The sequence below is a fragment of the Miscanthus floridulus genome, chromosome 2 (genome assembly GCF_019320115.1).
Source record: "Miscanthus floridulus cultivar M001 chromosome 2, ASM1932011v1, whole genome shotgun sequence".
NCBI lineage: Eukaryota > Viridiplantae > Streptophyta > Magnoliopsida > Poales > Poaceae > Miscanthus > Miscanthus floridulus.
Window position 1 is genome coordinate 148,654,994 of NC_089581.1, and position 13,728 is coordinate 148,668,721.

Below are 13,728 nucleotides of genomic sequence, written 5' to 3' on the forward strand. Positions count from 1 at the left end.
GTCCTTCCTTCCTCCCTCCAGGGTTTGGGGTATTTTCCGGCCATGAGCCGGGGGCTGCGGGCCGTTGAGACAAGTGCCGAGAGGGAGTCGGCCTGTCGTCCTGAGTGTGTGAGATGAGATGAGGTGATGGTGGTGTGGTTATGGTTGGGATGGGATGGTGGATGGATATGGATGGATGTGGATGTGTGTGGCTGGGAATGTGTTAAAAACTAGATATTATTATTACATTACTACTGTTACTTGCTTCTCATGCGCTAAGGATGCAAACCACAGCCAAATGTTAGGATCGCCAGATCCCCTTGTTTTATATTTTCCACTAAAGCTCATTGGTGCTGACCATGGCCTGCACACTTTTGGCGGTGAGCAGATCTTCCTGCTTCTCAGAGATGCTGACTTTAGAAGGATTAGGAGGTCTCGTGCCTACGCTCAAGTTTGGTTCGGAGATGGAATATACGCTGCACTACGCCAACTCTGATGATGACCCGTGAAGGAGGAGCCTTCACTCGACAGTCTTCCGATAGATTAACTCTGTAATAGGTGTGTTCTCCAGTGATGTAATATCTTGCATTCTTGTAATCTTACGATGTATGACTGTGATATCGACTAATATAAGATAATATGATGGAATAAACTATTGGTTTCATCATATTATAATTCATTCTGTGGATTTTCCCCTCGTGGAAAATTGAGGATGTTTCACCTACGACCAATGAGGCATAGCTTGGTTACACTATTTCCCTGTCTATGTCGATTAAGGACCGGCTGTTGCATTGGGTTCTAGGCAAGTCATAGACTTATTATCCTGAACACATACTTATGTATGGGCGTAGGGAAGGCTTGTTGCTCTCTTGTCATGAGTTCTAGCTCTTTTTGGACCGACTAATTGGAGACGGGGATGGTGGAGGTCTAAGCACCGCACTGAGTCTGGGACTCAGGAGTGGGGGCTTGAAGTCCAAGTTTGGATGGGGACCTAGACCCCGTGATAGGAGAGTGGTGGGTTGGTCCTACTTGTGCCTAGGGTATAAGCGGGGCGTGTGTTTTGGGGTACCTAGCTGGGCACATTGATTTGCGAATCGCCGATGATCTGGTACAGCCTGTCTACAGTCTAGCACCGTAGTAAGAACTAAAAAATGAAAGGTGGTGAAATGTAACTGTTTGCTCAACTCCTGCTTGAAAGTAGAACAGGTGCTTACATAGAATGGTTAGATAATGAACTAATCATGGCTGCTAATAATAAACATACATAAGGATTCACTATTAGTATTGCTTTTCGGAAAAAGGAAACCCAACAAACCATAAAACTTATCATATCCCTTAGAGTCGGGAAATTATTCCCACTAGTCGGATAAGTCTTGCGATTACATTGTGTACTCTAGGTTTATTTGCCCCTGTTGTAGGTGCAGCTTGAGGAGTAGCCATTGTATGAAGGATTCTTTTGGTGGGCACAGATGAATCCTTGTATATTATCGATAGATGTTTATTTTCATTCCGTTGTTTAATTCTGCACTCTGAATTTGGTCCTGTAATAATGTATTTCTAAGAACTCTGGATGTATGAAATGGACTAAGTAATATAAACTCATCCTCATTATTGGATCCTGAGGAAAAAATATAGATTATTTGAGCTCTCCCTTGGGGTGTGTTCGATGGAATCCGCTCAATGTAGCTCGCTCTCGGGGTGCTTAGTGTCTAGTGGAAGACAAGCGCCTCCGTAAGTGCGTTATTTCAGGCGGTTTTGCCACAGATACGGTACAACTTGGCTATGGTCTAGCACTATAGTAAGAACTGGAAGATGAAAGATAGTAAAATGGTTCTGATGGCTCAACCCTTGCTTGAAAGTAGAACAGGTGCTTACCTAGAATGGTTAGCTAATGAAGTAATCATGACTGCCAACCCATATTGCCTATCATATCCTTGAGAGTCGGGAAACTATTCCCACTAGTCGGGTAAGTCTTGTGAGTACATTGTGTACTTAGGGTTTATTTTATGCCTATTACAGGTGCAGCTTTAGGAGTAGCTCTTGTGTGGAGGATTCTTCTAGTAGGCACAGACGAATCCTTGTATCGTTTCCGCTAGATGCTTATTTTCATTCCGCTGTTTAATTATCACACTCTGAACTCTGGTATTGTAATAAATAATTTCCAAGAACTCTGGTTGTATGAAATGGACTAAGTATTGTAAACTCATTCTCATTATTGGATTTTAGATGAAAAACATGAATTGTTTGAGTTTTCCCTTGGGGTGTGCTCAACGGAACCACCTGGTGTAGCTTACTTTCGGGGTGCTTAGTATCTAGTGGAAGACAAGCGTCTCCGAAGGTGTGTTATTTTAGGCGGTTCTACCACATTCAGCACCTCTGGCAAGCTAGAATCAAAAGCCAAACAATGTTGGAACCAATCTTGTTTCAATTGCCAATACTCCTTGCCGTCGCAAATAAGCTAGAACACAAGACCAAATGTAAGCCAACCATTTGTGTGTATGATCACGAGATGCATAACATATAATAATATAGGCTGCCATTGTTTTTTGTAGTGTCCTCTTGATGTTCTTGAATTATAGAGTTCGGACCCATATGTCAAGCCCCTCTCAAGTCCAGTGGATGTGCCATTGTGCCAAGACAAGGTATCAACACTAAGTAGCAGCATGGTTTTGCAATTAATGATGAGGTCCAAAAGAAATCCTATTGTGCCCCCAAAGCTTCCGAGGAAACAACGGCACTACATTTATAAGTAACTGAAGACAATGTTTCCAACACTCTTGACAGCTCACACAATGCAAGAATGTGACCCTACACTTGGGCACTGAACAACTAAGCACAAAAATCATAGATAACTGAACCCATAATCCTTTGTTGTGGGGTGGTGGCCATGGAGGCTTGGGCACCATGACACCTTGGGTGAATCCAAACAACAAGCATGGTTCAACTCTATTACCCAAGCATGCAAACTCCATAGGTGGAGGCCATGGTTGCCTTAACTGCACTAGATTCCAAGCAAGAATTCCCTCAGACACCCTCTGAACAGCATGACTTGCAATGGTTGCAGAACAGAGCAGAACAACAACACCATCAACTGAGTATGCAAGGGTGAGATTAACAGTGAAATCCCTTGGCTAGTTATGCTCTGCAACGTCCTAGAATACAACAATAGCAGGCCCAAGAGTGGAGCGTGAGTTGATGATAGAGGTAAACTCTTATGCTGCTTCTGCTAGCTTAGGTATGGAAGGGAACGCCGGCGCCATAGCAAGGATCAACGAAGGAGCTGGTGTAGTGGTCATGACTCAGGGGCGCACCCAGCATGGTTGTGACCTGGTGTCGAACACCATGAGGGCGATGTTTGTGCGAGTTCACTAAGAACAACCTAGGTAACAGCAGGCCATGACTCCTAAAGCTCTGCCAGGGGATGAAGCACTCCCTGTCGGAGCACACCCACCTCGAGCTCGGCCATGAAGAACATCGGGCCAACCCATGGTTGTTGTCGCCCCAGCGGAGCATCTCCTCTTCCCAGAGCGCGCTGATAGGGTCGTCGATGAAGCTACTGTTGCCGGCCGAGCAAATCGTTGAACATGTGGCCTACGCTGACCTCGCAGCCATCACCCAAGCCAGCAGCCCACCACCTGCAGCGCCTACTGCATCGGCACGAAGCATGACAACCGTAGCGGGGGCTTGGCCATCGAGACCGATGGCTCGATCGAGCGGCGCGTCGAAGTGGGTGATGTCGAACTCTAGGTCGTCGTCGAGGGAGACGTCATAGCCATCGAGCGGGGTGGCGCGGAGCACACACTTGATGGGCCGAGGCGGACGCAGCGGAGAAGGCCGAGGTCATTGGGCGTGAAGTCGTCGTGGAGCCGCTGTATGTTCACGCCGATGAAGACGCGGCCGCTAGCGCCCATCCCCTCGGCGCGGATGATGGGGCGTTGCTCCTGCTTGGTGCGTGCGATAAAGAAGAAGGGTTGCGCCTCCATTTGTACCAGCGACATGGATGGGGAGGTGCAGAGAGGCCTCCAACGGTGGGAAAGCACCGCTGTGCACGTGGCATCCTTGATGGGGAGGCGAGAGACGATGTCACGGAGGAGCACATCTGGAAGGAGTCTGAGGCGGTCGAGGTCGACGATGTCGTCGAGCGTGGTGGCTAGGCGGTGAGGACTCTCTGCGGCGTCGAGCATGGCTTGGACCGCCACAGGGCCAGGGTTGGGCTCGTCGGTGGAGGCAGCCTCGCCGTCACTGCTAGAGAGCTCGGAGTCGAATGCGACGTCGGAGTCGGTGGAGGTGGCGTCGAGCACGGGAGCAGGCTCATGGATGACGTCGAGCAGCGCGACGGGGACGTTGGAGGTGAGGCCGTGCGTGTTGTGGATCTGGGCGGAGAGGTCGAGGTTGCGCTCCTCCGGGTCATGGGCGGGCTGCTTGAACAGCCCACCGCAGTTGTCCGGGACCACCTCGGCATCGATCTACTCAAGGGCGCAGACATGGAGGTCCTCAGCGGCATCCCGCTGCACCTTAGTCGGCGAAGGCGAGAAGCGCCAGTCCCAACGAGCCTCCATCTCATCGAACCTCCAGTTGAACTCGTCGAGGATAAGCTTGAGTTGAGAGGGATCCATGGAGCTAGACCGAGAATCGACCGTCTCCGATACCAATTGTTAGCAGCACACGATCTAGAGGATGAACTCAGATCACTCCAACTCCAAATTAATCAGCACAGGTAATAATATCCGATACAATAAGAGATAGAATCAGGGGAAGGCAGCAAAGAGGGGAATTAAGGTGCTAGGAAGAAGTTACTAGAAGGATCTAGAAGAGGGAATCTGGGTACAAGAGGAAGGAACTTGAGAAAGAAGATGAACAGTAGAGTCTCGGAGGAAGAGGAGATAAGAGACTGGTTCTGTATTCTTCGACGTCCCACGTTCCTCAGCTGTTGCCTCATTTTGTACGTCACCCTATCCATTCGATTGGGCTTCTCATAGGCCCAACTTGATAGTCTAGTATTCTTGCCCATGTATCTGATGTAGTCACTGCCCTCCATATAGCACTTTCCTATGATGTCTGCTTATTTTAGGGCCAGTTTGGATGTCAAAATTTTTGACAAAACGCTACTATATCGTTTTCGGTGTTATTTGATAATTAGTGTCCAATCATAGTCAAATTAGACTTAAAAGATTCGTCTCGTGGATTTCGTCTAAACTGTGTAATTAGTTTTATTTTTTATTTATATTTAATGCTTCATGCATGCGTCCAAAGATTCGATGTGACGAAAAATCTTGAAAATTTGGTATTTTGGGGTGCAACTAAACAGGGCCTTATTCATACATGTTCACGGTTGGCTTGTAAGACTTGGCATGTATACGGTCACAGAGGCCGGAATTTTACTATTTTCTAAAAAAAATGTTCACGATTAGCCCCCCTTTATTTTATCCCTATCTCCGCCACTGTTTGTGTTATACATAAACCGCGTTGAGGCATTGAACATATTCAGAAAAAAAAAACTTGAATTTAGCTAAATTGGAAAAGGCTAAATATAATATCATATGTATGTTTAAGGCGTGAATATGTTTATTAAGGCTGCGTTCGTTTAGCAGGTAACGATGTTCAGAAACCATTCCTACCTAGAATGCTAGTATAATTTGTATAGCTAATCTCCACCCATAACTATTCCTGACCACGAACGGTCATAAACGAACGAGCCCTCAGGGGTCCTTGTGGCCGCGCAACTTTCCTTTTCTTTATATACCCACGTGCTGGTGCTCGGTGTTAGCTACAGCTGCAAACTCGTGGCAGCAGCGCACGGGAACGGCCTCAGAAAATTGCACAGGCGCGCGCGGGGCGGTGGAATCGCCGGCTGACGCCACGGAAGATGTCAGCCGGAGAGCGACGCCCAGCGGGAGCGGCGGAGTGTGATCGCAAAGACGTCACCCAACACGTCTTCCAGTTTGTCCTGGTCCAACCAACGGCGACCCCAGCTGCCCGTCAAGCTGAGGAGGCTCCGTGCGTCGCAAGCTCCCACAGATCTCAGACCAACCAATTAATAATTAATCAAAGTATTTCCTGCCGCGTTGACATGTCACCGTCTCCCCACAGCCGGCCCCAGACACCTCGTCCACAACTCCACGCTGCACCGGACTCGGCGGTCCCACCACAAAAGGCACCAGGCCCCACGGCGTCAGTGCGATGGGCTTGAGCCCACCGTTCTTGGACCGGGTCCACGGGCAACGTCCTCAATGACGGGAGAGTCCGTCCCCCGCTCCTATAAATAGCGGCCTCCCGTGAGATGCGAACAGCACAAACCCGCGATTAGCAGCGACCTTCCGCAAAAAAGCAGAGCGCAAGTAAGCTCCGTTCCGATCCAGAGGTCCAGACTGTTCGCGACTTTTCCCCCTGCCCTCTCCTCCTCCCGTCTCCCGAGTCCCGGCGAAGAAGGCGAGCATGTGCCCCACCGGCAAGTACCTGGGGCTCGACCTCTCCACCGCCGCCGTCTCCGGCGCTGGCGGCAACCTGAGGCCGGCGTTCGACGTGCTTGACGCGGACCGGGACGGCCGCATCAGCCGGGAGGACCTCAAGTTCTTCTACGCCGCCGCAGGGCCCGCCGCCGGCGAGCGATTCGACGACGACGACCTCGCGGCCATGATCGCGGCCGCCGACGCCGACCGCGACGGCTTCGTGCAGTACGACGAGTTCGAGCGCCTGCTGGCCGGCCGCGCCGCGGGAGGCGCCGGGCGCCGCTCCGCCATGGAGGACGCCTTCCGGCTCATGGACCGAGACGGGGACGGCAAGGTCGGCTTCGAGGACCTCAAGGCTTACCTCGGCTGGGCCGGGATGCCCGCGGCGGACGAGGAGGTCCGCGCCATGATCCGCGTCGCGGGCGGAGGGGACGGCGGCGACGAAGGCGTGGGGCTCGAGGCGCTCGCCAGAGTGCTCGCGGTCGACTTGGAAGGCATCGCCCTTTGAGTGCTCCATTGATTGGATTAGTATTGTACGGAGTTGATTCTATTTCTTGGGGTCTTCGGTTGGTGAGCGTGGTGCGGTGTCTGTCGACTGTCGTTTGTTTGTGATTGACTGGCTGGTTCACAAGGACCATTGAAAATGAGATTCAAAAGTTCCCTTCTCTCTCTCCCTCTCTTCGACTGAGATTCAAAAGTTCTCATGCTCGTCAATGCTGCCCGTTTGAGGTGCTTTCTGTGAACTCGATTTATTTTTCTTTTCCACCGAAATGCTGAGGCTCCTCCTCAATGGTCCATTGAAAACGATAAAAACTGTGAAAGCGACAAGTACTCTCGAAAGCGCAAGTGGAAGACAGCCGTTCTTTTTACCTCCGCTTACTCCGGCACCTGCTCCATCGGCCGGTCCACACCATGCCATGGCACGATGCACGCAACCCCATACATCAAAGGATGGCGGCACGATCCTCCGCCGAGACACTATTTGTGCATTAGAAGATCTGTCTCTGTCATGGCGTCCGTAATTCACGGAGCGGCGACTGAGGCGATTCCACGAGCGATTGCGACCCCGACCTCGATCTAGGCCAAGGCCGCCGGTGCCCTCGATCAGCCAACGCCGCCGGCCGTGTGGCCTCGGCATCCACACCCCGACACCACCATTGCAGTGTGGAATCGGCCAACGCAAAATACGTCGGTTAGCCGATCCAGGCGCCGTCGTCGCAACATACCACTAGGGTTCGCCGCTTAGGGACTCTAGGTTGGGATTGATCTGTGGCTGCGGCGTCTTGTACACGCAGGCTACCTTGCTGTTTGTGCCTCCCTGCCTATCACGCATGGCGACGGGCGGGAGTGGTGGCTCCGGTGGGGGAGGGGTTCCCCCAAACCCTAACGTATCGGATCTCCTCCAGAAGCTCAAACTGACGGAGGAGGAGGTTGCTGTCCTGGAATTCAGTGACGATGAAGATGATGAAGATGCAATGGCGACAGTGGAGTACGCCTTGTTCGGTAAAGTATTGTCCCCGATGCCGGTGCATGTGAGTACTGTGAGATCGGCGATGAAGCGGGCGTGGGCTAACCCGATAGGCCTCAAGATTAGGGCGATCGGTGATAAAGAAGATAATCTATTCGTGGTGGAGTTTGGCAGCCCTCGCGATATGGAGAGGGTTCTCGCCGGTTCACCATGGATGGTGGGAAAATACTCGGTCCTACTGCAGGAGTACGATGAGAAGCTTACCGCGGCAGACGTCAAGTTTGATCGGGTAGAGCTCTGGGCTCGCATCCTGAACCTCCCTCTTGGTTGGATGAACCACTCAAGAGGCTCTAAAGCGATGGATCTGATCGGAAGGGTGATCCAGATGGATGTGGATGGAGATGGGAAAGCCAGCGGCGCGTTCCTTCGTGCTCGTGTCGCGATTCAAATCGATAAACCAGTGAGGCGGGGAATTTTGCTTCGAGTCAACAAGAATGAAGAACCTAAATGGTTCCAAGTTCAGTACGAGAGACTCCCCTATATATGCTTTCACTGTGGCTTGATGGGGCACTCGGATGTGGAGTGTCTGACGCCGGCTGCTCGGGGAGAAGAGGGAAAACTTCCATACGATGTTAACCTGCGTGCTCCGGAGGAAAAGAAAAAGCGACTGCAGTCCTTTGCTACCACTACTGCTGATCTTTTGGCAGTGGCTCCTCATCGGGCTTTAAGCAGCCCAGTCAATGGGACAGATCGGGGGGGTGCGGATCAAGGTCTGCTGATGGCTCGCGCCACTCTGAAAGCCACGTTGGGGATTCAGAGGAACTTGAGATCCAGTCCCTGATAAAGCAGAATGCTAGAGATGATGGGTATGAAGCACCGGGTGCTAAACCCACTGTCAGCAAAACCTTAGCTTTCTAGGCAATGGATGAAGACCAGCGATAGGGGCCGCGTAAGAGAAAATCGAAGGTGCCAACTAAGGTGGTGCAAACACCTGATCTAAACATTCCCATTGGAGGAGGATCCAGTGCTCTCGTCCCTGCGGGCCTGGTGAATGCTCGTGTCAGCCAATTGGATGATGTTGGGGACAGTGTTAGCAGCATGAACGAAACATTGAAGAAACAAAAGCGGGGCAATTCTCAAAATGCAGGATCGACGGCGGCTGCGAGTGGCAGCCCCTGCCGGGCACAATGAAACTCTTATGTTTGAACTGCCGAGGTCTGGGGCGATCCGAGGCAGTTCAAGAGCTTCATAGCTTGATACAGCTACATGGCCCCAGTTTAGTTTTTCTTTCTGAAACTCGCATTTTCTTTGATCGGGTGGATGGTCTCAAGCAATCCCTAGGCTTTGCTAATGGCTTGGGAGTGGGCAGTTATGGCAAAGGGGGGTGGCATTGCGCTTCTGTGGACAAGAGATGTAGATGTGAAATTCAAGAGCTATGACAAGATGCATCTAGATGTTGAGATCCTTGATCCAAGAACGCGAATGCCACAATGGAGATTTACTGGCTTTTATGGAGAGCCAAACCGTGTTTTGAGATATAGAAGTTAGGAATGTCTCGGGTACCTAAATTCCTAGAGCTCGCTTCCTTGGCTCTGTGTGGGGGATTTCAATGAGGTCTTAGAGGCACACGAACAATTTGGCGGTCAGCCCAGACCGGAACGCCAGATGGATGGTTTCTAGGATGCGGTCTAGGATTGTGGTTTCATGGACCTGGGGTTTATTGGCTTGCCATATACCTGGGACAATAGACAGCAGGGAAGGGACAACGTCAAGGTGAGGCTTGATTGTGGCCTAGCAACGGCAGCGTTCCTAGATCTCTTCAATGATGTCAAGGTTTATCATGTACAAACCACTAAATCAGATCGCTACTGCTTAGTCCTTGAGTGTGCCAAGCGGCCACTACTAGGGATGTGTACATCAATGATGCTCTTCTTTCGTCACTGAAGACTCCAAAATCGTCACATATATTATTTTATGACGAATTTGTGACGCTATGGTATTCGTCATTGAATGCGCGTCATATTTTACCTACCGTGACGAAACGTCTATTTTCGTCATAGATGTGCATTTGTTCTATGACGAAATGACCGTCGTCATAGAAGTGTATTCTTTCTATGACGATCTATTTTCGTCATTGATATAGCCCCTTTTTTATCATGACTTGCCGTCTGTTAGGCGGCCAGACGACGTCTGCCACGCTGGCAGCTGACGTGTCTTGTCCACGTGGCGCGTCCACATTGCAGGTGACGTGTCCGACCACGTGGCTGCTGACGTGGCCAGTGATGTGGATGGTCCACGTGTCCACTTTTTATTGGGCCACAAGGCTTGCTGTGATAGGTTCTCATTTTCGTCACTGAAGTAAATAGAAATCCATCATAGAATCAATTACCAAATCATCACAGAAAGGTCAGATAATTCATCACAAGTGCACATGCTGATTTCATTACGGAATGCAAATAATACTGAAATGACCAAAAGCTTCCATAAATTAACAGATCCAGTATTCCAATGACCAACAACTTAATCAACAATTCTAAACTCGGTTCACATAACTCACTAGACATCACATTTGAACTACTAGTTTCATCTCAGTTCACATTAACATCACAGGAAATAATAAAAAGTTGCCAACCACTAGTAACATAAGTTACTACATAAACAAAATCACCAGCAAACCCCTTGCTTAATGAACCAGCAGCTACAAGCAGCGCTCATGTCGAAGAAGCATTGTTGATGGCCAAGATACGCTTGAGCAGCGCATTGTTCTCCTCCATTGCCTTGTTGTTTATCTCTGTCAGCTTCTTGTACTCCTCCATCTCCTTTTGTGTCCTCGCTAGCTTTTCCTCAGCTTCTTCACTTCTCTTCCTGAGTTCATCGATTTCACCTTGTACAGCAGCCGTAGCTTCAGCTGCTAGTTGCTCCTGAAGCTCGCTTTCATTTGATGATGATGATTTGGAGGATGGCACTGGTTTGATGCCAACACTCTTTAGGAAAAGGTTTGAGCCGTTCTGGGAGAGCACCTAGGACACAACCAGCACACTGGACACTGTTGTCTCACCTTCAGCAACAGGTTCTGTCCTCAAAGCTTCCATATTTGACTGAAACAGCAATGACCCATCATTAGTTGATACTTATTGCATTAATTTGAAGAGGAAATATCACACAAGATGTATTTTAAAAAATAAAAACCTATGCTGCATTGACAGAAACTGATGCCAAAGTGATTTGCAATCATGAGTCATTTATTTGTTGTCAGGTAACTGAATACAACAATCTTTTCTCAACTCTGACATATATTTAAGCATTTCCAGGAAGTACACCAATTCACACTAAACATTTTGATACTGGTTTCACAAAATCACAGCAAGTAAATACAACTAGAATAATAAAGTTCAAACATTTGCTCTAGCCAATACTGAAAATTCAATACATTTGATGCAGTCACAACTACACATGCAGATATTGCTACTGCTAAGAAATCTCCATGGAGACAAATACTTGTTAAGAACTACACATGCCGTTAGCTGTATGATCAAATTGAGTAATGTAGGGAGGTAGTTTAATGGCTGCATCAATTACCTTGCTCCTATGTGAACTGCAAAATAGAGATATACATGCCAAAATTTGATATGTGCAATATGTAAGGTAGGCACAGAGCACAAAATGTAAGAAATGGGATATCATACATACACACATATGAATTGTTGAAAGCAAAGGTTTGGAATTGACAGTGGCAGATCTTTTGCATAGCACCATTCATAATCAAACTGAATTTGTGTGGTGTTGTGTCTACAAAGTACAAACAGAGAAAAAAATGTGAGGAAATAATGTAGGTTGGTGAACTGGTTCGAGTTGGCAGTAATGTGAAATGAAACATCTACTGTAATGTGAAATTGATAGGGACCAAAAAAACATGTTTGAAAGCAAATGTGAAGTTGACAGAGGTTCATCTACTGTAATGTGTATATGCAGAATTATAAATTTGTAATCCTAAAGAGAGAAGGACTTACATATGGCAGGCATGTCAGCTGAACAATAATCTATGTAGTAGTCTTGTTCGTCGAGAACCCTGCATAAATAAAAGGCAAACCAATTAGATAAGTATAGTAACAAACCAAAACCTTACCGATCAATGTGAATTATCAGAGGGAACCTTCATCTGGTATACTGAACACTGTTCAGGTATCAATATCAGCGCACAGAGAAAACATTATAGGGATAAATATTATTTATACCGATTGATCATGGTTAACTGCCTCTGGCTAGAACTTTGTAGGAATAAACATTTTTATATGCATACAGAAACATAGGTAAACTACGGATATTCTTTGTAGTGGGCTAGTGGCTATTGTGGCATCATGAATTTATAACTGGTACAGAGAGAGGCCAAACTCCAAAATTCAGAGCAAAGGCAAAGATACCGAATGGACTGTAGAAAATGCACCGAATGGACTGTGTAGAAAATCCAGAGCAAAGATCCTAGGTAGGCCACAAATTCCCCCTTTAGGATGTGGAGTAAAGCACCATTATAGTTCTTATTCTGATTTGAGACTAAAAATAATTCTCACAGGACCTATTAGCAAACAATTTCTTTTAAGTTCTAGGACATAGCCAGTCTTAAACTCAAACCACATCAGAAAAGGGGGCACGAAACAATGACAAATCTGATTTGGAGAGCCTGTGACATAAGACATCATTGTTAGCTCCATTATTGGAGTGCTTATCATCTTGAACCGTAACAATCATCACAGGTAGCCTCATAGCTGAGTATGTAAAATAATATTCAGTGTAGGAATAAAATAAGGTAGATTTGGACCAAAGGGCAGTCAGGTGCCACATTCATAAGGTGAAGAAAAAGTCAAGTAAAGGAGACATTTTGATGGTGCAGCGGTGCCTCATAATTGTACCCAGAGTATCAGAAAAGGGGGCATGAAACAAAGACAAACCTGATCTGGAGAGCTTGTGACATAAGACCATTGTTAGCTCCACTATTGGAGTGCTTATCTTCTTGAACCTCCATGGTTAGTAACAATCATCACTGGTAGCCTCATATCTGAGTATGTAAAATAATATTCAGTGTAGGAGAAAAATAAGGTAGATTTAGACCAAAGGGCAGTCAGGTGCAGCATTCATAAGATGAAAAAAAGTCAAGTAAAGGAAACATTTTGATGGTGCAGCGGTACCTCATAATTCTACCCAGAGTACTTTAAGAAAGCAGTAAAATCTGAACTTAATTGCAACAACTACGTGCCTGCAACAAAGATACTTATACCATTCTGGCTTATGAAGCTCAGGCTGAGACAATAAGAGATGAGAGAAAAACTTTAATCGTATCAAATATGCCCGCGTCGGGCCTCCCGTGCTGGGGCGGCACAGCATCGGGCCGCTGGAGCCAGGAAGAGGGAGCGGTGGAGCGAACCTGCTGGGAGAGGCGAAGCGCGTTGGCAAGTCGAGGCGGACGGAGAGGGCGGAGCAGCGGCATCCCGGTGTCGGGGCGACCAGCGCCGGCGCCACAGCAACCCGTGGGAGGGAGGGGAGGGGTGCGGCGGCGCTGCTATAGGGCGGTGTGGCCACAGCGTGCGCTGGCCGGATTCGGAGCAGCGGCGGGGTTTCTCGGTGGCGTCGCCGCGGTGAGGCAGGATTTTTTTTTCTCATGCTGCGTTGTCGTGGCGTCTCTACTTCTTTAGGTGTGGCGGCAATGCGGGGGAGGGGATGCCGCAGTGGGCAGCGTGGAGCAGGCGTGGCGGGCATCAGATGCCTGGAGGGACGATCGGACGGTAAGGGGAGGTGCACTGTGGATGAATAGGATAAAATTTTAAAATTTTAAAAAAT

At 48.4% G+C, this 13,728-nt stretch overlaps 2 protein-coding genes across 5 annotated transcripts; one reads left to right on the forward strand and one right to left on the reverse strand.

Annotated features, from left to right (window-relative positions):
* Positions 1 to 6,273: 6,273 nt before the first annotated feature.
* LOC136540052 (calcium-binding protein CP1-like) lies at positions 6,274 to 7,099 on the forward strand. Its single transcript, XM_066532036.1, has one exon. It carries the CDS (start codon positions 6,415 to 6,417, stop codon positions 6,934 to 6,936), a length of 522 nt encoding a protein of 173 aa, XP_066388133.1. The 5' UTR covers positions 6,274 to 6,414; the 3' UTR covers positions 6,937 to 7,099.
* Positions 7,100 to 10,459: 3,360 nt separating this feature from the next.
* LOC136540053 (uncharacterized) lies at positions 10,460 to 13,489 on the reverse strand. Of its 4 annotated transcripts, none has more exons than XM_066532037.1 (5): positions 13,080 to 13,489; positions 12,843 to 12,949; positions 11,907 to 11,965; positions 11,591 to 11,685; positions 10,460 to 10,994 (listed from the first exon to the last, which is right to left on the reverse strand). In XM_066532037.1, the coding sequence occupies exons 2-5, from the start codon at positions 12,914 to 12,916 to the stop codon at positions 10,917 to 10,919; spliced, it is 306 nt and encodes a 101-aa protein (XP_066388134.1). In that variant the 5' UTR covers positions 12,917 to 12,949; positions 13,080 to 13,489; the 3' UTR covers positions 10,460 to 10,916. The 4 variants fall into 4 exon arrangements, 3 of the variants coding, with proteins under 3 accessions (XP_066388134.1, XP_066388136.1, XP_066388135.1); XM_066532039.1 differs by having other exon boundaries at positions 11,583 to 11,685; positions 13,080 to 13,485; XM_066532038.1 differs by having other exon boundaries at positions 11,587 to 11,685; positions 13,080 to 13,481.
* Positions 13,490 to 13,728: the final 239 nt, after the last annotated feature.